Source organism: Thermobia domestica, chromosome 3 (genome assembly GCF_964235325.1).
Source record: "Thermobia domestica chromosome 3, izTheDome1.hap1.1, whole genome shotgun sequence".
NCBI classification, from domain to species: domain Eukaryota; kingdom Metazoa; phylum Arthropoda; class Insecta; order Zygentoma; family Lepismatidae; genus Thermobia; species Thermobia domestica.
In genome coordinates this window covers 146,562,558-146,588,610 of record NC_137456.1, presented here as the reverse complement: position 1 = coordinate 146,588,610, position 26,053 = coordinate 146,562,558, and the positions used below count along the sequence as shown (strand labels likewise).

The 26,053-nt window shown below is 34.1% G+C and overlaps 1 protein-coding gene across 1 annotated transcript in view; it reads left to right on the top strand.

Annotated features, from left to right (window-relative positions):
* Positions 1 to 26,053, top strand: part of LOC145681987 (uncharacterized) — a 189,048-nt gene that overhangs the window by 130,422 nt on the left and 32,573 nt on the right. The window contains exons 9-11 of the mRNA XM_081753588.1: positions 11,676 to 11,798; positions 14,449 to 14,562; positions 25,253 to 25,375. Of these exons, the coding sequence (XP_081609714.1) occupies positions 11,676 to 11,798; positions 14,449 to 14,562; positions 25,253 to 25,375 (360 nt within the window). The remainder of the gene's footprint in view (positions 1 to 11,675; positions 11,799 to 14,448; positions 14,563 to 25,252; positions 25,376 to 26,053) is intronic.

Genomic DNA, 26,053 nt, shown 5'->3' with positions numbered 1-26,053 from the left:
TCCTTAGCCAATTGGATCCAGCTTCTACTTTGTATTCTTATCTCAGCGAGATCCATCTTAATATTGTCCTCCCATCTGCGCCTAGGTCTTCCTAATGGTCGTTTTCCGATTGGTCTTCCAGTCAAGATTTTGAAAGCGTTTCTACTTTCTTCCATTCTAGCTACATGACCTGCCCACCTAAGCCTTCTAGACTTGGCGACCCTAACAATGTTGGGTAAACCGTATAAATTATGTAGTTCCTCGTTATGAAGTTTCCGCCATTCCCCATTCCCGTTCCTCTTGGGTCCGAATATTCGTCTAAGGATCTTGTTCTCAAATACTTTCAGTCTATGTTCTTCCCTCAGAGTAAGCGACCATGTTTCGCAACCATACAGAACAACAGGCATGATTATCGTTTTGTATATTTTAAGCTTCAAATTTCTCGACAGAATTCGCGACGACAAGAGACTTTGAACCGAATAGTAACACGAATTCTACACCCTTTGAAAATGTTCAGTAGACTTATTTTTTATTGTTCTTTACAGTGTGTATAAAAAATAAAAGTATGCTTATCAGAACAAAATTAAAAATAATATTTAAAAATAATTTCTGGTATTAGATTCTAACTATATTTATCTCTTCCGCCTATCTTCGCGATCCCCTAGGGGCCGCGACTCCCAGGTTGAGAAACCCTGCTCTAGGCATGCATGAGTTATGTTGGAACATACATACATACATATGGAGAGAGTGTATAAATGCAGATAAGAGAGAGTTGAGAGAGAGCGATTAAGGAATTGCCGCTCTCAATCTCTTCACTTTACTTTTGCGATTCGCGAATTTCTTGCGTGACAGTTTGGGGCTAGCTAGTTTTTTGTCTTGGACCACGATCCGATTTTCGAAATGCTCTACCTAAATGCTGTAATGCGAATATTGAGAAGTTATCTGCGATGAAAGTAGCTGCAAATAAATACATTACATAATTTATTTATTGCTATTACACGATTTTTTAAATTTGTATTCAATATTCACACATAACACACCGACGTTCTGTCAATACCTCAGATGTTATATTTTAAAGATAAGAATTACTTATGTCGTGAAATGATATGAATATATATATTCAACTGATATATACAACTGATGATATGAATATATATATTCAACTGATATATACAACTGATGAATTGTAATGTAACTATTTTACATAATTTTCATGCATTGAGGAAAGTAAAATATCATAAAAGAATTTCACCTGAACGGGTATCGAACTCACGATTTAAGCGCTCGGTGGTGTACCACTGAGCTAATATGACCGCTTTTCGGAAGCTGCTTCTGAAATATAACTGAGCTCATACGTAAATGCTCTTTTCCGTATGGAAATCACAATGACGAAACGAGAGTGTGAATACATAGTCTCGAAATATTGTATCATTAAGTATTTCAATGTTACTTTTTTCTACACTTAATACCATTTGAACATGTCTTATTATATTTAACAGAAGGAAAAACATATCTGTACATCGTTTCCCGATTACTAAGGTTGGCTTTGGAGGTTCGAACCAGCAGCTTTAGTTTACTGTTTTCCGAAGATACCCGAAGTTGGACTTCGAAAGTGTTTGTCTCAAAACAGCTATCATCATATCGCTCAATCTGTTTGGTATATGGTATATGTTTTCATACGTGTAAAGTCAGTATAACAATTCATTCTTTAAACAGCTTTTCGTATGTATTAATATTCCTTTATAAAAACTGTTTTTAATATTATTATTACGGCGCACCATTTTCAGATTTCTTTCGCGAGTCGTTGACCAAGTCGTTCCCCACCAGCGTTGCCAGACTCACAGCTCGGAATTATTCCAAAACCTGATCGAACTTATGCTAGATTCGGTCAAATTATGCTAGATCCTCATAATTACTAATTCAGGAGTTTAAAAAAACGAAGTTGAGATACGATAACGTAACTTAAAATACACAGAGAGCAAGAATGCATGGATAGAACTCAATACTTCACGCACCAAAATTTTAACTCAACTAAATTAATGCAGTCGTTGCCAGATTCAATGGCGTATATGTCGTATAAATGAATGCAAAGTTTTTGTTTACATATTTTGAAAGAAAATTACTTCGCAGCATAAGCGGAGTTGGGAATCGTCTGCTGGGGGGGGGGGAAGATTTTTGGTCGGTCTCGGAGCTGTCATTTCAGGAATAAATATGATCATGAAGTCAGAAATAAAGATGGTGAAGTTGTCAAAAAGTTGGGGGGAGAATGGCCCCCATAGCTCCGCCCATGCGTCGGAGTTAAAGGATTAGAAAACCCTGGGTGGAGCCACAAAAAAAGCCCAAAGACGTTTCGAACTTACTTCGAAAAATAAGACTGCCTGTATGGTTTACCGACTGTATGAATCAATGGAAGAGGATACATTTCTGCCGTTCTTTTTCTTCCCACGACCAACTTCTTTCTCATCTTCAGGTTTTACGGCTTTTTGATAAACTTGCTGAAATTGTGCTAGATTTGGGCAGGATGCTAAAAGCAAGATGCTAGATGCTAGAGACATGCAAATTATGCTAGATCTAGCATCATTATGCTAGATCTGGCAACGCTGTTCCCCACAATAGGCGTGTCGTGCAAGTAACCAATCACACGTCAGGTACTAGCTTTTACCTATTGCTTCCTTCTCACAGCTCAGAACATTGGTAACTATGGATAGACGTACAGCAGTAATTACTTTATGGGAGTTGGAAGGTTATTCTGCAACTGCAGCTAGCAGGCGAGTAGGTGTCCCGGCCTCTACAGGAAGGCGATGGATTCGGAAATATGGTGCTACAGGTCAGACTGATAATTTACGATCTCCTGGTCGTCCGCATGTGTCAACCGAAGCCCAAGATGCGAGATTAGTAAACGAAGCCCGGTTAGACCCACTAAGGACGTCTAGACAGCTAAGGGAAGTTTCTCTCTTTCCTGGTAGTAAGCATACAGCTCTGCGAAGGCTTCGTCATGCTGGGTTACGTGGCCGTGTTGCTGCCGTGAAGGAAAAACTCTCAGGCGACCACAAAATTTACCGTCTCGCGTTTGCACAGGCGAATGTGGGTCTCAATTGGGAAAACGTAGTTTTCTCAGATGAATCCATATTCACAACATCAAAGGAGGGACGCCGTTTTGTGTATCGTCCGAGAGGCACCCGATATGACCATGGATATGTGGCTGCTTGCAATCGCAGTGGCCATGTATCTATTTTATGTTGGGGTTGGATTTCCAGTCGCGGAGCAGGACAGCTTCATAGAATTGAAGGACATCTGGACAATGCTCAGTACTTAGACATTATCAGTAATATCATGGTGCTATCTGTACGAGTATTTCAGCCTGATGGTGTAATTCAGTTCCAGCAATACCAGTCGCCAATACATACTTCCCGTGTGATTCAGGAATGGTTCGCAGGGCATCCTGAGATTGATTTAATCGACTGGCCGCTCGTGGAGCAGACCTCAATCTCATGGAAAATATGTGGGCAGAAGTGAAGCGTACTCTAAGGGAAAGTTGACCTGAGGCAGATCCACCAAGAACTCAGGATGACCTGTGGCATCTTGTTTCCGAAGCATGGCTGGAGGTAGGGGAAGGAGATAGATTTGTCACCCATGTAATAGATTCCATGCCCAGAAGAATGGAGCGTGTAATAAATTCAGAAGGGTCTTGGACACAATATTAATGTCCCAGCCTTAACTCCCGAAAACAGCCCTTTTCAGGGCTACCTAAACGCTTCTGAAAATATTTCTAGAAGTAAACCACTCCTTGTATCCGATTTCTGTGCAATCCTACCAACAAAAGAATGATAATTATCTGTAGGCTTTGAACTCAAGACCTCTTTATTGGCAAGTCCGTACTCTACCAGTGAGCTAACATGAACACGCAAACCCAATCTGAAGAAATACGATTTTCAATTTCTGGTATTCGATGACAATGATCCTCATATACTTGGCAAATGTTGTATTCAACTTGGGATATTCCGCAACACACATACACACACACATAAACAAAGCGAAAGAGAGAGAGAGAGAGAGAGAGAGAGAGAGAGAGATGAATATACAAAAGCATATTCAACGTATTCGAATGAGACTCTAAGTAACGACATTCCGTTCTAAAGAGAATTTGTTTCTTCCCGTGACGTTAAGGGGATCGGGAAAAGTTATGTATCTTGAAGCAGGATACGACTTTGGATACTCTGTTTATACACTTTCTATATCCGTAGGAATATATTGTATTTCACGAATGTAAATGACATGCTGTAATGAGAATATTGAGAAGTTACATCTGTATGACAAATAGATGCAAATAAATACACTACATAACTTATTTATTGCTATTGAACGAGTTTCTTAAGTTGTATTTACATCCTCATATATAATACCGACCTACTGTGAAAATTATCTCAGATGTTATATTTTAAACATAATAATTACTATGTTCTGCAATGATTATGTTATATATACACAACTTATGTATTCTAATGTAATTATTTTATATAATTTTTCATGCATTGCGGAAAATATAATTTTAAAAAAAGGATTAGCCTAGACGGGATTCGAACCCTTAACCTTATGATTTAAAATCCGACAGCTTACCAATGAGCTAACACAACCTTCTAGCGAGGTGTAACGGATCTCAAGATAATTATGACATTCATATCCATTACAAACGCTGTTTCTGTTCTACTTCGACTTTTATTTTAGTACTCAGGCGATAATTATGTTCTATTTCTTAACTTTGAGCATTCTTTTACATATGGAAAGATTCCTTAACGTATTTAAATGTTCCATTACGTATGGAGAGCTAAATGACAAACAAGCATGTGCTAACATTAAAAAAAAAAAGTTTCGAAATATTGTATCATTAAGTATTTCAATCAATGTTGCTTTTTTAAACACTTGGTAACAAGTCTTATTATATTTAAAAGAAGAAAAACACATCTGCAAACTTTTTCCCGATTGCAAAGGCTGGCTTGGAGGTTCGAACCTGGCTTACTTTTTCCCGAAGATACCCGAAGCTGGACTTAGAAAATTTTTGCCTCAAAATACCAATAAAGAATGCGCTCAACCTTTTTGAGACAAGGTGTACTTCATAAGATAGTTAACAGGATAGAAAGTGACCACACGTATGTACAACCAACTGATTGTAGTAAATCTGAAAAGTATACATTGGATTAATATAATTAGGTAATAATTACAAACTTTTGTCCACTCATTTAAGACTTTAAAACGTCACTTGCAACATGATATAGATACATGATGTTGACGTCTCTATTTTGCATTGAAACGAGTTTTCCTTCATACTTGAGTTGAAGCAATGAATAACTGTTTCAATTAATAAAGTGTCAAGTTAATACGGATTTGTGTAAATTTTTATTATGCAAAATATATTCACATACTATAACGTTGATCATTAAAATTTTGTTCGCTCAAAGATTAGACATACTTGTTAGACGTAAACTCATCTCGGACACAGAAGAGTAAGTGTAAGAACTTGCTCAGGAAAATTCTAATCACTTGCTACATTTATGTGAGAAAAGTATCGTAACCTTAAAAGTTTTACGAAAATATAAAACATTTCCGTAATTAAAATAACCTAAAGGCAGTTTAATAATATATTTATTTGATTTTCTATTTATTTTAATTATTATGAAGTGTCTCTCACAGTTAGAGTATTGTCAAATTGAAAACCTTAGATTTTTTTTTAATACAATCTATATTGAGTCGAATATATATATTCATTAGAAACAAGAACTGAGCTGAGAATATTTTATCATCCGGGCCATTTTATAATGAATGTCGTCTTTTTGGACCGTGAAGAAAATAACAATAACTTAACTGAAACACTATCTTTAGTCAGAAAAATAATCTCCATTGGATTCCAAAGCATTTTTTCATCTTCTACCAGTTATTGAATCAACTGCTGAAAGAACATCCTTTTCAGAGGTAAAGAACTTGATCAATGTTCGTCGCACATCATTGTTATCCTGCTGCGTTTCCACAGATATTCTGAGGTTTTGCAGGCTGGGAACAAATATTTGATTGCTGATGCAAGATCTTATACAAACATAAGGCAGTAGATTTTCTCACAGCAACATTCTTCGATCTTGGATGAGGTTGTACCATGTAAGGGCGTCCATTATCAGTGTAGATGTATACACTCTTGCAGTGAACCAGAGCAGACCTTTTCTCTATCAATGCAGTCCGTACACTTTCAACCTGCTGACAGCAGGCATCTATATTTGATTACCTGGTTATGTAGCAAAAGCTAAAACTTGTTATCCAACGGATATCCCATTAAACACTCAATAACACATTCCAATTTTGAAATCCTATTATGGCACAATTCCGTTGTCTTCTCATTTTTAGATACTAAACGATGTTTGCATGTACTACTACTATGGTAGAGAACAATGTTTCATCTGATGTTATCATTTTGACCAGAATATGTTTGCTGAAATTCTGAATATTCCTATTGAAGTTCATACAGCATTTTTTTCCGTATGTGAACATACCGTACAGACATAATGAAACTAACACAAGCCGCAAACCTAAAATGTAAAATACACTGTTTTCATTGCACATTCATATTCAATGAAGTACCATATATATTTCAGCTGATACACGTGTCATTTCCTTCACTGTTCGTTCATAAAAAAAAATGTCATTGATGCGGTCATAGATAAAGGATATTATTTCTGGGATGAGCTAATACATTGTTTGGAACACATAAACAATGAATGGATAGAATATGCGGGTACAGATAGTTTTCCTTCTCTCTCTCTCTCTTTCTCTCTATCTATCTATCTATCTATCTATCTATCTATCTATCTATCTATCTATCTATCTATCTATCTATCTATCTATCTATCTATCTTTTTCTCTCTCTGTCGTTGAGAATATCAAAACTAGACTTGTGCCTGGGGAAAGGTTTGAACTGTCATTCAAATTATTTATCGATTATATTAAGACTCCAATTATATCTCGTTCGAATAGATATTAACTATTGGCTTATCAAATTCACTTTTCTATCTTTTCGTTGTAATTAAGAAAATACTCTATTTTGTCAAATTGTATTGAAACAATAAACTCTACATTTCTTCAGCATCTTTAAAACATAATGGAATGTACTTTGATTCATTTTTGTACTTAGATTCATTTTTGTACTTTGATTCTCCTGTCTCCGAGAAGGAATTATGAAATTATAAGCAAAATAAAACAGGAAAGGAAAATTTTTATCGAGAAGTTTGTTAAATCTTTCTTATTTTCCTAGTTTTGAGAGAGTCTAAACTTAAGCTACATTGAAGGAAAGACAACAATTTTAGAAGATGAATGAGGAAAAAGTTTAATTGTTACTTTAATTTAGGAGTGAATAACTAAATTCATGTAAAACCTGAGACTATGCCAGAAGACTAGTTCTTAAACTTTGGATGTACTATTGACATGTTCCATACAATTAAAGAAGCTAAAATATATTTTTACGTCTCATCCAAAAGTTTTCTTGTTAGCCAGTTTTGATATATCAAACTAAAATCATGCATAAGAATGTTCCTCATATATTAAAACTTTGTTGGTAGTATGCCTGTTAATTTCATATAAGCTCGTAATCATTATAAGAGACTAATCGAATAACACATGCCACGTAGTAGACATCCCTAACCCAATTATTGAAATCATAGATACAGATAGACAGTATGTGAATGGCAAAGCTTGTTTTATTTGGTTAAAAATAAGATTTTGAAATATAACTCTAAATTTTAACTTCGGAAATTCCCAAGTTTTGCGATACACATTGTAGTGTGGTAGATTCCAAAGTTCTTGAAGAATTTCATATAATATTTTGAAAATAATTACTAACAATCTGTGTAATCGGAGTATATCTTAATGCAGGAAGATGGGAAGTAGCAGTTTTTTCTTTTTCTGAAAAGCCATGTACTTTTCTGTCATAGAGAATTGTCAGTATCCCTATCGTTGGTGCTCGATTATAAACAACCACAACTGCACTATAGTGAACATATTGTACAAAACAAGGTTGCATTTTTTTCGTAGTTATTCTTCCTTATATAGCTGTACGTGATTATGTCCAAAGAGCTAAGGGTACTTCGTTTGCAATACTACAGCATAATTTGAAACTATTTAACATATTCATAAATTATGATCTTCGAAGAAGATAATCACTCCCACCAAATCTCGTTTCCCTTTCACGTGCTGGTGGTGTTGTACTTACACATGAAATAGGATTTGACAATTCCTGTGGAAGGTTAGAAAACTGCAGAGGAGAGAGAAAGTTATGTTCATCCCATCAACCCGATAGCGGATAAACCGATTTCTCAAAAAAAAAAAAAGAACAAACGAGACCTGGAGAACGACGGAAACGGACACATCTGGGCTGAGAGGTAAACTATGTCAGGTCACTTTTTGCCCGAAAATGAGTTATAATAATTTTCTTTACTTTCTTTAGTGCAAGGAACACTAAGAACCTTTTGAGAGTGAACAACTAGAACGCAGGAAGTGAACAATTTTTCCGTCAATAAACAATCGATATAATTCAACAAAATATTGTCTTGTAAACACTTTCTCTTCTATGAAATTAATATTTTATGACTTATACCACTTTACTTCTCAGCCTAGAGATAAGTTTAAGAATGAACGAATAGTTGCTATAAACAGAGCAACGTTAAATAAAAGCTAGAAAACGTAATGGACGAGATGGAGAAAAAACTTAGATATCTTGGAAATCGTAAAGACAAAAGCTACTAAACAGCCGAAAGACTCGAACACGGACTGCAAAATGTGGCTGATCTGGTAGAGATAAAGGAAAAAGGAATGGAGTGGAGATAAATAGTTAACCACAAAGGTCTAGATTTTAATGAGGAAGCAAAGAATGTCTCCAAATGATGCTTAAAATCCGTGCTCAGAATGAAAATGGATACGCTTGGGATATACGACTTTCAATATGGTTGCATAGCGCAGGAGAAGAACAATTTAAAGAATGAACCTCAATTTGAGAAAACTGATATAGTGGTGAATGATTAGAATGATAAGGTCGGGAAAGAAACGGGTGGTATGAGAGAGCGTTAGAACGCCATGAATGCTAAGACAAACGAGGAAGGAGGAAGACTGATTAATATCTCTGAAAAGAATACAATGAAACGCTCCTTTGAAAATTATTTTGTTGTATTCCAGGAGCGGATGAGGAGATGTGAATATAAAAATAATCCCGGGCGTAAAGTTAGGTAAAGACTATCGGCTACTAATTGAAAAAGCCCATAACTTTGAACAACGATGAGCATATCTTGCAGTACTATGAACAGAATAAAGGAAGGCGAACTTCAAATGAATTAAATACGTAGCAAATATGCAAAGAAGCTTCAAATTTTTAAAGCTAGTACCGAGGAATGAACTACAAACCATGGAGGAATAAGACATATTTCAAGAATGAACTTGTAACAGTGATGTAATGGATATTCGGTACAACATTCTTTAACTAAAAGCATATCTGGTGGAAAAAAGGCTGGAAAAATCGAGGAAGAAAAATAAACCATAAAGAAAACGGAAGATAAAGGAAAGAGGAAAAAATAAGGAAATATGTGTGAAACTAGCAAAACAATTCAAAAGCGATAAAGCGGAAACAAGAAGCAATTTAGAGAGGACATGGAGAAAGATGGAGAAATACTTTGTAGGATATAAAAATGATGTACTGGACAGCTGGAAGATGAAAGGAGACCAGAAAAACATGCTACTGAGATGATGACCGAAAATGCTAAATAATAGCTACAGCAGACGAAGTCAAGGCAATTTGGATGAAAAGTATAAAGGGGTATGAAGGGACAATAGATGGGAGGTAGTGGTAAAACAAAAGAAATGATGAATATAGAAGAATATGAAAATCTGATACAAACGAATATGTTAAATTTACCATGAGGAAATGAAATAAAACGAGAAATAAAAATAGCAGGTATTCAAGGACTACACTGCTTACATATGCTATGGAATTGCAAAGGAATGGAAGTCTCAGAGAATGAAATTTAATTATACTACCAATTTTAAGAAGAGAAATAGGAATGTTTAGTCAGAGCGAGAGCAGCAATAATATGATTATACAAGACAAGTAGTAAGACTATTCATGGCTTTGGATTAATTGTTTTAACAAAAGAGACACTGACCAAAGCTTAAAACTTTATTTTAAATTATAATTTGTAACTGTTTCGGATATCTAGCATATCCTTCTTCAGACACGATCGAAATTAATCATTAGGATTCGATCGTGTCTGAAGAAGGATATGCTAGATATCCGAAAAAAAAGATTAATTTCGATCGTGTCTGAAGAAGGATATGCTAGATATCCGAAACAGTTACAAATTATAATTTAAAATAAAGTTTTAAGCTTTGGTCAGTGTCTCTTTTGTTAAGACAAGTAGGTGTTATACTTTCACCAATATTGTTCAATGCAGTAATGGAAGGGATAAAAAGTAGAATGAAGGAAAGGCAAATATTCCTGTTCTTAAGTATCGATGATATGTTGTTATCTGGAGAAAGACAGAGAGAAATGTAATATCAACTAAACTACGACAGGAATACACACGGGAATATGGACTAAGGATGAATAGGACAAGAGGCAAGACATGTAATGATATCAAGGAAGACCAGAAGAGGAAGCAAATTAAGATTAGGGACAGAAGTACTGAAAGTAGTGAATGTTTTATGTTATCACGATTGATATTATTATTATTATTATTATTATTATTATTATTATTATTATTATTATTATTATTATTATTATTATTATTATTATTATTATTATAATATTTGAGGGCAGAAGTGGAAGGTAATATGAGATAATTAGAAGAAGTTGGAGAATAGAAGGATGTTCCGTAAACAAGTAAAACTATTATAATGTAATGGAAAATACCAACAAAGATAAAATTACTACGTACAAGCAAAGATTAAATTTCTAAGACCATTTTTTGAACAGACGGGAAAGATATAGCATAAGGATTAAAAAAAAAAAGTTTTTTTGAAGAACTTTGGGAAGGAAGTTTAAGATTTAGAATTTAGAAATCCAGGCTATTATTATTTGAGCACTTCAGAAAGTAGGGACTAAAAGAATATGATGGATCACAGAATAACTAGAGGTGCAGAAAAACAGCCAAAACAAACACTCAGAGCATTTTGGAAAAACCAAGTTGCAAGAAATATAGAAATTAAAGGTGTGAAATAACAGTACTGGGAGACGAGAGATAATGAAGCGATAGAATAAGAAGGATAGATCTTGTCAATACCCAGAGTACAAACAAGAAGTATTAAGTAGCTGTAAGTGAAGGGTTAGAGATGGTGGAATTACAAACAGGATGGAGAAGCCTAGTGAGAGAGGGAGAAATGATGATTAATGATTTATGAAACTCTGATAAAATTAATTAACACAAAAAAGTGAAAATTGTTTTGGTATCTGAGAGACTTTCGTTTGTATTTGCAGACTTAATATAATAAGTGCAGTTCATTGCTTATCATTTTTGTATGAATTATATCGGTACTTTATGCCATGCCTACTTGAACTTTATAGTAAGATATGTTTACGATATGTCCAACTATATACATTTTTATTTAATTTTCTATTTTGTCTTCTGTTACTTATAAAACTATTCTCAAATGTTAAACATTTTATTTGTCAACAGGCCCGCCACCATGTGAAAAGAACCAGTTTGAATGTGACTGTGGAGAATGTATCGACAAAAATTTAGTCTGCAATAATCGAACCGATTGTAGTGATGGTAGTGATGAGGACGTTACTTTATGTAGTAAGTGTGTTAATTCCTTAGTTTTAAATTTATACTACTGCCATTGTCAGCAGATATTCTAATTAGTTCTTCATTCCAAGGATATAGAAAATTAATATGTAGTTTTATAATATTAATTTTTATTCCTAGTCATGTCTATTTGATATAAGTTTAGAATAATGATAATAGTGGGAAGGATGTATGAAAAATATAGACATACAAGGTGTCACCTACGTGAAAATATAATATGGGTTTCATGCTTATACAAAGTTAAAATTCTTTTCGTGATTTCGTATTTAAATTTAAAATCGCAAGTTCCTATGAAAATTAATAGATTGGCTGGCTGTAATATGCTCTGCTTATTGATTAGTTTAGTTTAATTTGCCGTTGCAATGTATAAATGGACCTATTTCAGTAATAAGGATCTGAACCATTACCACTGTTGTTATCTGAGGCAAGTACTCCACTAATAAATTTTTGTGCAGTAGGAACAATACCAGATACATCGTTAAAAAGCACTCTTGTTGCAGTACTCGTGGAATAAAAAAAGTGTCGAAAAAATAAAGTATCTGCAAATTTTGAAACAAATATTGAATGTCTCTGAAATTCAATAGTACCCTTAGTTCAATTACTTTAATCACGAGTAAGGTTAAGATGCACAATACCATAACCTTTCGCACAAATATTTTTCCTTTACAGATTCTTATAGACCAGAATATCCTCTTTGTAATTCTAAAATGTTTCACCCTGGTACCCTTGACCAATCCTCCTAATGTCGTTATCAAAATTACATCCCCAGGAATTTATTTCACAACACTTAAATAAGTATAATTAAGTGCAAAACAGGGTAAAACTAAAGGTTATTGATTTGAAATGTATATTCAATAATATTTTTAGAAGTGTTTTTATTTTAGTTATAAATACAATTGGTAATACATGATGAAGAATGATAGCTTCTTATACCAATTCAATGTTCAGTATAAAGGACTATGAACGAGAAGAAAAGCTTGACTCACTCTGTTGGACCATTTTTGTGGTATCTGTTTATGCAATTGTGAGCAAGTGCACATTTACAATAATATTGCTCACTGATCCATGTGGTCTTGATCAATGTAAGAGAGACAATAATTTATTTCGGGTTTCAGAATGTCTCTGCACAACATATGAATTTTCCTATTTATTTTCAAATAAAATAATAATACTATTGAAGACATGTTTTGCCATGAACTATCCTGAACTTGACGCAAAAACGACATTCCTGTCCTTGTTTTATGAAACGGTATACTCATTCAAGTATTACGCTATAAATTTTGACGTCGGTCATGTTGGTAACATCATTCGAAAAATTGCTAAAAGATGATAGAGTAACAACTTTTATAATCCTATAATTGACATTCTGGCATGTAAGAAACTGTATAAAGAAAAAACTTAATAATTTATGTTACAATCCTCTTGTACTTCTACCAAACTAACAAGCGCTAAGTTGCCAGGTAAATTTGGTGATACACATAGCAAAAGAAAATATTTGGTTAGTATTTAATTTATAGATTTGAAAGAAATAAATCCGAAAATGACTTATAGTTTGCTTAAGACTTCTGACAAAATTGGAGTTCAACCAGGCTAAGTCGAATTTAGTCGCCGCATCTTTATATCTATAAAGGCAAATGACTTTTAAAATACCTAATATTAAAGCGTCTTGTAAGGCTTTGTAAGCACACAACTTTGGTCAAAGACAAAGGTTTAAACGAATGTTAAATTTTATTTCTGATGATTAGCTTAACGTACTTGGTCCAATACTCGCGTGTTATAATTTGTATGTACCTCTGTGGTCCGCAGAAAGTGTTGAAATTATTTGTGGAACGGAAACAAACATGAAATATATTTTAAAAATGGTTGGAAATAATTATATTTGAGGAAAGATCAAGATAGTTTGTTATTATTGTAATTACTGATGCTATTATTAGCTGGAGAACTACTGTACATTTCGAGACAGTGACAATTATAAAAATTACCAACTATTTTTAAATGTTTACACAGCAGTTTAGGAACAAAATGTTTTTGAAATACCTCACGACAGAATGTCTCAAATATTTTGCAAGTGAGACTAACACTCATTAGTCAAAATGCCTGTAGACGATTTTTCTCTTATCTTCTTCGGATAATAATGTAAGGCTATGAAAAATATTTTATAGTAATAAATCTATATAAGCTGCCAAAGTTTGTATAATTTTTACTTAACATTTAAGGAGCATTTTACAATTTATTACTTATATATTAAAATGTAAAGTTTCTCATTGTAGATTCTTAAATGATTATGAGATACAGACTATAGGTTTTCAGTTATTACTATTATTATTAAAATTAATAATAATAATAATAATAATAATAATAATAATAATAATAATAATAATAATAATAATAATAATAATAATAATAAAATCCAAGAGGACCAGAAGTCAGACATCAAGGGCAATTTTTAATTCGAGAATAACATTTATGATTTGCTGCTCTAAATAAGTTTCCGTATTTGTCTATCTACCATAGATTGTATTCATTTTTGACATTTTAATTTATGTATCTGAATAGATTAGTTTTAATCACATTACTCTGGTAGCATTCATTAGTACAGTTCTTCATGTATATTTTTAATAAATCTTCTACCCGCTAATAGTGTGTGAAAAGAATGAATTCCGATGCCACACCGGGGAATGTATTAATGGGACTCAAGTTTGTGATTTGGTACCAAATTGCAGTGATGGAAGTGACGAAAGTCCTCAAACATGTCGTAAGTTTCATTCTCTTTTTATGCTATTTGTTTATTGCCTTAAAATAATAGACAAAATGCAAAGAGTAAAACAATCAAAAAGTAATCATACATATGAAATAATAAAGCTAAAATTTACATGACACACTTTGGTAAATGTAAGTTATATATATTTAGTTTTATGTTCGTATTTCGATAACGCTTCTATAAACGAGTTTCATGTATATTAAAACCGTAATTTAAAGATTATAATTTTACAATTAATACTTATTATTGTTTGTAGTTATCTCATTTCGAGAAATTTAATAATTGAAGACTACAGGGAAAAAAGGAGAGAAGTTAGTTTTTTTTATAACTTTACAAAATTGCCCTGTTTTCCACTGACTAAGCTATTTCTTCCACTGCAAACGTAATCTTTAGCATTAAATTTCTTAGGGACTAACATTCTTACTCTGGGACTTAGTTCATGCAAACTGCACCATTATCATACATAATTATGTGTTAATTCATTTTCGACCATTACTTGACTTAACCTCCTTTTTCACCTGTGGTCTTCAATTACAATAAATGAGAAAATGTGAGTTAGTAACATTTCTTTTTCGCGTCGCAATACAATACCATTTTTTTATTATTACAGATTTCTAGTAGTCTTCCATTATTTAATATTATTTTGGACAAAACATAACTTGCTCTGCAAATTGTGTAACGGTGTATGAAGAAACAAAGTAACTCTGAACAACAGTGCACATTGAAGTGAATTAAAATTATCCCGGGCGTATATATAAAACACCAATTCCAGTATTCACCTAATGAAACTTAGAAATAACTCTGGAACAATTCTCAGACAGCCGAATTGCGTATTCGACAATATAATCTCCACACTGCGAGGCAATAACGCTAACCACACCCCAACATCGCTTACTTAAAGTGCACTATAATGACATCTTACTAGTTCAAGTTTCTTAAGAACAATCAACTCAAGCAGAAGTTTCTAAGTAAGCGAGTTTTTCTTCATTACTTTCATTCGTAATGCCCTCTGTACTAAAATCACGTATTACATTCAGTTATCACCAAACATAACAATCTCTTACGGCAAATACGAAATATAAATAGTAATAAGTTAATGCAGGATTAGACATATTTAAAATGAAATGCAATGAATTTATTTAGAGTTATCCTGGAAAACCCTACCCAAACCACATCTTCTTTACTCTATCCTATTTCAAAAAAAAAAAAATTACTTTCGTTTTAATTTCTCTAACAAGCCTCTAGATATAAGCTTCTGTAACTGGTCAATCTAAAATAATGAAATCGACCAATTTTCAGGACAAAGGTTGCTGACAAAATTTATTTATTTGTGAATTTTTTACTTAAGATTGTACCCTCTTACTCCCTCCCTTCCCATATTTAGGGAGTTGAAATCGGGTATTCATTTATTTTTTAGCCGCACAGGTTTGTTTGGGCGGCCATTTTGTATAGGTGCCTTAGTGTATTGTGCACCTTTCAAAGGATTCTGTTAAACGCTGTAACTTTTTAGGTTTTAAAGATAATGAGTTGAAAGCAAAACCATATCAAATATAATGGAGTGAACAACATTTTGTGTTCTGTGCACATTGAGCCTTACTTTAGAACGTCAAAGAAAGAAGCTTTGAACATTCAGGGGAAACCTGAAAATGGCCATTGGAATGTACATTTTGAAAGGAAATAAATAAGACTCACCTTTAATTCTTTGTCTAGGTAGAGACTAGATAGAAAACAACGTCCGAAAGACGTTTCAGATCTGAAAAACTTACACTTGATTTTTTTTGAAAATTTTTAAACTTTGCGAATTTTCATAGATCGTGTATTTTCACCATCAAATATCTCAAGGGAGGCAGGAGTGAAAAATCCCAAATGTGCACAAAAAAGACTATATTTATGCAGTAAGAAGTGAGTAAAATTATGTCACTAAGACTTGAGTAGTTTCTGAGTGATACGTTGTTGCAGTGATGTGAAATTCACGATTTTAAAAAGTGAACATATGTGCAAGTTTTAAGTTTATATCGTATCTCAGGCGTACAATTTATCTATCTCTCATCAGAAATACAGTCAAACAGCAAGATATTCGAGATTTGCTACTTGTAAAAGAATTATTAATACCAGATCATATCATGGATTTGTACCACTCACGAAAACACAAATCAAGTGTTATGAATACTCACAATCAGATGAATTTACTGATTGCAGTATTTCAGTACTTCTAGACCATAGCATGTTGTAATTTGCACCTAATTATACCGTAGTCTGTATTTATGACAGAAATGGTGGATTGGTTAATCGAAGACATCAGTCAGGAAAATAACGAGCTTTTTGGCCACTTTTCCATCCCCATGGCCCAAGAACCTCTTTTCAACTATGTACGAATGACGAAGTGTGGGCACCAATTACTAAGGTTCGCCAGAACCTTACACCCACAGAGTTCACAACTCCTGCAGATCGTGCTTTCAATATCAGATCCAAACTCTGTACACAAATTAATCAACTATTTACCTCAGTGATGTCTTAACAGCAGCGCTATAGGCAGAAAAGAAGTAACAGACAACTTTCGTTTTCTGTACAAGATATGATTCATAAATTAGGCACACTTTACTCATTTAACATTACTTTCGTGTTATTTTGACTTTTGCTTCAAAGTTTATATTCTCTTTAATGGCACTTCATGATATTGAGTCCCAGTGAAGGAAACCCTTATAACTCAGGAACTACTTGAGTCTCAATGATGCAATTTTACCCACTTGTTACTACACAACTATCATCTATTTTGTGCAAACTTGAGGTTTTTCACTTCTTTCCTTTCTGACATATTTGATAGTGAAAACACATGATTTTCAAAAATTAGCAATGTTTAAAAATTTCGAAAAAATCAAGTATATAGTTCTCAGATCAGAAACTTGTTTAGTACATTGTCTATTATTTAGTCTGTATGTAGACAAAAGATTGAAGTTGAGTCTTATTTATTTCGTTTCAAAATGTACGATCCAAAATTGCAATTTCTAGGTTTTCAACCTCAATGTTCAGAGCTTCTTTCTTGGACGTTCTGAAGCACGTCTCAATGTGCACAGAACATAGAATATTGTCCATTCCATTACTTTTCATATGGTTTTCGTTTGAACTCATTATGTTTAAAACCTAAACAGTTACAGCATTTAACGGAAAGCACTAAAAAGTCCAAAATGTGCTCAGGTGTCTATACAAAATGGCCGCGGCAAAAATAAATGAATATCCCTTTTTCAACTCTCTAAATGTGGTACAAACTTCGGTAAAAAATCCATTAAAAGCTAAGTCTTGTCAGCAACCATCGTTGGTCGATTTCATTTGGATTGCCCCTAGCCGTAATATATAAAAATCCAAATACTCTCATTCCTTGTACTTATGTTTCTCCAGTACTCTTTTAATTTTTATTCACAAAAGTTTCAAATATAGAACTTAATAACTTCTAGACTGAAACATTGCAAAAGAAAAACAAATAAAAAATGAAAATAAAATTCCTATAGCTAGGCTAAAGGAGACTTGATGATGATAAATGAAAGAAATTGTGGGATGAAAAAAGTGGGAGGAAACGGAAGAGCCCTGAGGAAACTCACGCACACGGTGTTTGTCCACCACAAGGTTCACTTGACGCGAGCTGGGACCTAACCAGGGACCTCAGGCATCATAGGTGAACGCTCTAGCACTTGAGCTAGCACGGCCCCACAAAACAAATAAAAGAAAAAAATGACTAGAATATTAAAAAGTGAAATAAATACACATGTTTAAAAATACCGAATTTGTACCATCTGTCAAGAAAGAAACCGAACTATCAAAATTCAACAATGAAATTGCGATTGACTTTATATTTGCGAGAGCCGTGTAGTGAAATTCTTCTCAATCATTTTAACGGTGATTCAATTATAATATTTTATGTTTTTGTGAAACTGCGAATTTTTAAATAAAATTGTACTTATTTCCGGCGATTCTGTAGTATTACCAAAATGAAGATTTTTAGTGAACAGTTTGTGTGTATCATTTTTTGTAACTAGCTAAAATACTCGTTCTTCGCACTTGGAGAATAGAGTACGAGAAATATTTTCATCTTGTTCCCACTTAATATATGCATTTCAATGAAACTTTAATGGGAGTAATTCATAATATATCTTATTTTTGCTACACATTTTGCTACACATTTTATTGAGTGACATGATAAAAAAATTACCGTGAGGTGTGTAGTATCAAGGTATACTCCAAAAGCTATTACAAACAAGCCAAATGTTTTCCCGACCACGATAGCTATGGATTTCACAATATTCTCAGCCTTTTTGAATATATTTTCCTAGCCCTTTTTACTTACCATCTGGATGAGAGTTGAACGTCAAATTAAACAATAACAAGATTGTTAGTAGTCGTCTTAGCGATTTCACGAACTATCTATTTAATACTAAAAGAAATCATTCTTGATCATTTTTTACATGTGACTTCCTTTGAACCTCGTATTAGGAGTGCAAGGATGTCTTACTCAGCAGTGTATTCATTTCAGATTTTATTGATGTGAATACGAAGTTGAAATAACTGTATGCGTTTAAGAGTTACGAAAATTTGCATGCATACAAAAATATATAAACATAGATATACACACTAACAGGCATCTATATGTAGTGTGAACCATTTTTTAATGCACCCTTGTAACTTTCAATCTAATAGAGATGCCAAAATTTTATTCCTTACAAAAGTCGGTACGGGGCATTGTTTAGCATATGTTTTGAAACCATAAGTTACAAGGTGTAGCGGACTCAACATTAATTTATATTTTTTTCAAATGGCGCCATGTCGGTTTATTCAAATTTCAAATATACATGTTGAAAGAAAACTTACAATGTTACATATTTTAATCGATATTTCAAAATATTGGCGCTATTTTATCACAAAAAATATATTTTTGTTGCATCTATAGCAGTAATAATGCAAGTGAGTTAGAGGAGGCAACTCACTTCTAAAGCACCGTGACCGCGATATGACGATTACAAATGAAAACGAACGGATTACAAGTGATTGAAAATTGACTTTATAAGACACTATCAATGTTAACATTTTTGTCCACTCTGCACAATGGAAGTTAACCGTTAAAGTAATAAACACCAACAACCATGAACCCACTTGGAAAACTTTCAGCACATTCACGTACCCAGTCAGATCGACCTCATGAATCACATGAAAGATAGTAAATGGCACTTTTTTTGTCACATCCCAACAGATTCACCTATCCTTCATGCAGTAACACTACACACTTCCAGCAGTTACCAGCCAGATGGGGCTCGTAATACTTTCAGCTGTTGGTCTTCCTCCCCTGAACTTGGAATGCCCGCAGTATTCACCCTTGAACTTTGTGCTTCTGCTCGACTTGTAAATATTGCCCTCTGATTATATTAATAGTTGCGAGGAACATTGTACTGCTTATTCAAACATTCTTTGCAATACCGGGGTTTTATGTCACACTAGGGAGCTCACTTTCCGCACAACAGTGGGTGGGATTCTTAGGCTTCGGATATGTTTGAGGTATACTTTGACTGTTCCACCAAGAGGTATGGTGCAGGATTTCCTGCTATTAAACACTGCGGTTAAGCCCTTCTTTGAGAAATGAAGACTTTCGTTTTGCACCGATAAATTATCTGGCTATAACTATCTAGGAATAACTAATGTCGGAAAAGGCACAGATAAACCCCTTCCAAAAGCCTGCGACTTTCGGTGTCATGGAACCACTCATGTACACAGGATCCGTCGTCTTTGCAAGTCGACAAACGCCACTTTGGCACTACCAGCTTTGGGTGCTCACTACTGTGAATACATACTGTTTCCTGGTGATTGAAACGCGAAACGATTATATGTATTACCTTTCCTTAAATACCCCCTAAGTGGTTTGATATCTAATTGCTGAAAACGACATTATGGTGCATTTTTGTATTTAAAACAAGTTCCTAATAGGATATGGTACTTATCAGAACCCTTTTACGATATATAGTTCTCTGATAAAAAAAAAATAAATTTTAAATTTCTTGATGATCATAATATTCGACATAAGAATGCCTTAGATGTGCATTACATCATTGGTTACAATTGTTTACTACTGTTGCAGAGCCTTTCAAAATTTGTGTTTTTTCCCTGTTTTTGATATTATATCATGCTTGATTTGTAACATAACGTTAAAAGTGTACTACCGTAAGATGTCCTATTACAAGTAGATGTGAAATGGGGTTGTTCCGTAGAGAAATATAATTGACCAAGTTCGGATTCCATGCTAAACTGTAGGTCGATGTCGTATATAGAATAGCTGATGAGAAATTAACTAAATCAATCAAAGCCCAAAATTTCGAAATGCCTTTGAAGTTCGCAGCACAAATGGAATAAGTAATATTCATTGTAATCCGTAACTCATCATAACTGCTGACTTGATTTCACCCAAACGGAAACCAGATATCACGGAAGTAGTGATTCACCTGTAGATCCGTGTGTCTTATAAAGTACTTCTAAGCAGGATTATCTCCCATTGCCTGTTTTTACCCAGTCACTCTTGACTTTTCAGTTCATCCATTATAGCTTCCTTTTTCGGATATGTACACCATGTATGAAAATATGAGGTCAACTTCGATAATGATAGGAGGTCATTCTCTTCTCGTATCTGGCACAGGAGACCCGAGTTCGATTCCTGGCCTAAGTACACGTATCATTAAATTTTATATCTGCTTCTTAAAGAGAACGGCTTTATAATGTGACAAACTCCGAAATACACTTGGCCTAAATTTATAATTAAGAAAGAACGTAACATCGGAAATTGACTATGTGGAAATTAAGTTCAGGTAATAAGGTTGTTTGAGCCATTTGGTTTGATTTAGTCAATCGAAAAGGATGAATCTGGAAAAATCATCAATGAAGTAACTGAGATGACTTATTGTGCTATAACCTGGCATAATACATATTTACTATAAAACAAATACCCACGTATATATAACATTTAAAACACAGTTCTGACCAGAACAAAATGAATTATATTAATAACTATACTTTTTTGTTACAGTTTCAAGGACCTAACGTCCTCTTCATCAAACATTTACAAAAGACAGATGACAGCAAATCTTGTATCTTCTTCAGCCGTTAGTTAGCATATTCTTTTATATAATTATAATTGTTGTTTTTATATACAAATTTAAATTTGTAATATGTAACAATATCATTAAAATACATTGTTAATACATCTTAATTGTCAATGCAATTTTTGAATTATATTGATCCTTATATAAAATAATATAACAGAAATTTCCAATTATTCAAATTGCACTAATATCCTTTATGTACTTTTCTTTTTACTTTTCTGTAACTTCTAATAATTTCTCCCATTGCTCATGTATATTTATACCACTTGTCCAGTTTATTAAGTTCTCCTCTTGTTCTTTCTTTATTTTTTTTCGCTTCCTTCCACTTCCTAATAATCTTTCTTTTTTCTCTTTCTAAACCTCTAGCCCCTTCCCAATCTATCCTATGTCCCGTTTCTTTCACATGTCTGTAAATAGCGTTATTTTCTCCTTTCATTCGAACATCATCTTTATATTGTTTTAATCTGTCCATAAGTCTTTCTCCCGTCTCCCCTGTGTATTTTATGTTACACTCACTACATTTCACTTCATAGGTAACACTTTCTTCTTCCCCCTTTATATTGCTTTCCCTCCTTTTCTTTTTCTTCCTTATATACATTAACAACGTTACTCCTCCTTTTTCTATATATCTTAATACCTCCTTCTCTTAATAACTTCTTTATTACTTCCGTATTTTCTCCTATGCTCTGAATTCCATACCACTTCTTATTTTCTTCTTCTTCTTCTTTCTTTTTTATAATTTCTTTTTTTCTCTTTCCTTTTATCTGTTCTATCTTACATCCAATACTTTTAAGTTGTTCATAGAACTTTTCCAAATCTTTCTTCCTTCCCTCTTCTTCACTATTGATGTTCTCTATTCTCCTTTCCATGTTCCTAATGAAGTCCTTCTTAATTGCTTTGTCTACATCACTTCTGCAGTGACAATAAATACCTGCCCAACAAGTTTCTTGATACCAACTGGTAATTACGTTCTCACCTTGCTTCTCTATCTTCATATCTATAAAATTTATAGATTTGTTTTCTTCTACTTCTAATTCTAACATTATACCTTTATCTTCGTGTTCTGTGATTTCAACATATTTCTCCAGTTGATCCTGTCCATATGCCTAAACAATCATCTACATACCTGCTAAAGAAGATTAATTTTCCCTTTGCTTCTTTTATCACTTTTTTCTCCCACTTGTTCATCACTATCTCCGTTAAAACTGGACTCAGCTTGGATCCAATGCTTAAACCTTTTATCCCTACTAGTCTTTCTCCAATTATACAATAGCTATTTTCCCATAACGTCTTAAGCGCTCTTATAACTTTTTTCTTTTTTCCATTGACCTATAAATTTCCATTCCATTTCTTCTTCTATCGCTCTTATAACATAATCTTTTTTTTACTTGTGAACATGGCTTTAACATCTACACTAAACATTAACAAGTCCTCCTGATTCCACTTAATCTGATCCAGCTTCTTCAATTCTTCCCTGTTCTTAATTTTGTATGTCTCTTGCTCTTCTTTGGTTTCTTCCATTATCTCTCTTAATTTTTCTTCTAGTGGTTTAATATTGTTACCTTTGCAGTCCATTACTCGTCTTTGCTTAATTTCTTTCTTACTTATTTTAGGAAAACCTTTCATGATAGGAATCCCTTCTGTTTCATTTATCAACTTTTTAATCCCTTATTTTTTCACCTGTTCTACTATCATCTTCATCACTTCTTCTTACATATTTTTGTTACCTCCTTCCTCATATGTCTGATCACATAACTCTCCTAATATTTCTTGGTACCACATTTTCTCCATAATTACCAAGCGCCTGTTCCAATACAATGTCTTTTCATTTCCTTTGACTTTTTAGTCCTTCCTTCTCCTCTGGTCAGAATTGTGTTCAAAGGTTATTATGATTACCCAGAAATATGGAGAACGTATATATATATACACAGATGGTGATCAGAAAAATGAAAACACCTGAACGAAATTGCAACTTACCAGACTAATATGGTGTCGGGCCACCTTTCGCCTTCAGAACAGCCTTGATGTGACGTGGGATGAAGGCATAGAGGTCGTAAATGGTAGCAAGTGGAATTTTACACCATTCCTCCTGCAGGGCATCGGCCAGTTCTGTGAGAGAGGATGGAGGTGGAAATCGTCGCCGGAGTCGTGTTTCCAAGACGGACCACAGATGTTCAATTATGTTGAGATCTGGGGATTGGGCGGGCCAGGGGAGGTGTTGAACTTCATCCCGATGTTCCTCAAACCACGCTGCAACAACGCCACCTGTGTGAATGGGTGCATTATCATCCTGGAAGATGGCGCCATTGTCCGGGAACAACATCCGGACCATAGGATGCAAGTGGTCTCCTAAAATTGCAACATAATCGTTGGCAGTGATTCGTTCGCTAAGTGTCACCACAGGACCCAATGAAAACCATGATATGGCGGCCCACAGCATCACCGAGCCGCCGCCATGTTTCACAGTTGGGCGGAGACATTGCAGATCATAAGCTTCTTCGGGCGTTCTCATCACATAAACACGGCCCGTGGTTGGGAATAGGGTGAAGGATGACTCATCTGACCATATCACACGTTTTCAGTCCTCAACGGTCCAAGTTGAATGGTCGCGACACCATTTGCGGCGTGCGAAAGTGTTATGGTTCCTGATGAATGGTTTGGCCCGTGCAACACGTCCTCGTAAGTTCATGTCATGTAATTCGCGGCGGACTGTGATTGTGGAAACAGGGCGGGGGAGGTGCTGATTGAGTTCCTCCGTCACTTGCTCCGCAGTGGCACGACGGTTCTGCGTGACTATGCGCTTTAATACCCGACGTGACCTGTCACTCATGATTTTCTTCCGCCTACTGTTCCGCTTCCCCGATGGGATTTTCCCGTGTGTCGTGTAGGCCGTCATCACCTTCGACACTGTCCCACACGACACACTTAACACAGTAGCCACTGCCGTCACACTCACTCCACTTTGCCCTCTTTGAAAATCTGAGAGGTCTCCCATTTTACACTACCTCCGTCTGCTGCAGCCACTGAACACTGCTGTTCCACTGCGCCTGACGTAGTATGGACACACCAGCGGGCCGGCGCTGCGGGCGCCAAGATACAAATGTCATACATCTGACGTGTTGCCAACTAAAGGTGTTCCCATTTTTCTGATCAGCATCTGTGTATATATATATATATATATATATATATATATATATATGTATGTATATATGTAGATAGATAGATATATATATAGATATATATATATATATATATATATATATATATATATATATATGTGTGTGTGTGTGTGTGTGTGGGTATGGGTGCGTGTGTGTGTGAATCGTGACTGTCCTCAAAGTATGCTAGATTTAGTGCTTGAACTCTCCTTGAAAAAACTCTATGTACCGATACATAATTAACTAATACTTTGTTCATTATTTTAATAGAAAGTCAAGCTAGATCGTCACGATGTCGCGGTATGCGGTAAAGTGTACCAATAGTATAAAAGATTGAGAAACACCGTCTTAATTAATTCGTCTAACTGTTAAATTTTTCTTAATTTCGAATAGATAACCGCACTTGTGAGCCTAATGAATTCCTGTGTGCTTCTGGACAATGTCTTGATAGAGACAATATATGCCAAAATATAACGCACTGTGCCGACCATAGTGATTTGATAAATCGAAAATGCAGTAAGTAGTTAAGTATGTTTATAGTATATATATATATATATATATATATATATATATATATATATATATATATATATATATATATACGCCAATATTAAATGGCCTACAACAACTGTTAGCTTTAATGTTCTTTAATATATATATCGTAATGTAGTAAACCATATTTTACACTCACAAATTCTTTATTTTTAATCCGAACGGTATTAATTAATCTATGTAACTAGTCCAGTCATCGGCCAAAGCATATTTCTTCATAATTTTTTATATTGTATTGCATGTGTCTCATTAACACATCAATACTTAATGCCGTCCTTTTTTGAATAAGTGAAGATTTTATTGGGACTTTAATCGAATTGTCTATTAAATTAATGCTAAATTTAAAAATAAGAAATATATGAATATTTTCCACTTTAGAAAAGAAATGCTTACAATAAAATTCCTGGAAAGGAAATTAAATTTTGTTTAGAAGTGTTAGTACCAAACATATAGGAGAGGATAAGTAACGTTTTAATGACGCTTGGAGGTTCATAGTAATGTAGTAACATTTTAGTAACAATTAAAAAATGTAGCCTTTCTGGTGATATTTTAATAATGATTAAATGAAATTATAATTTTGTTAACTATTAAAACTGTATAATAAACTTACATCAAACTCAATGAAAAGTTTTTTGCGAAACA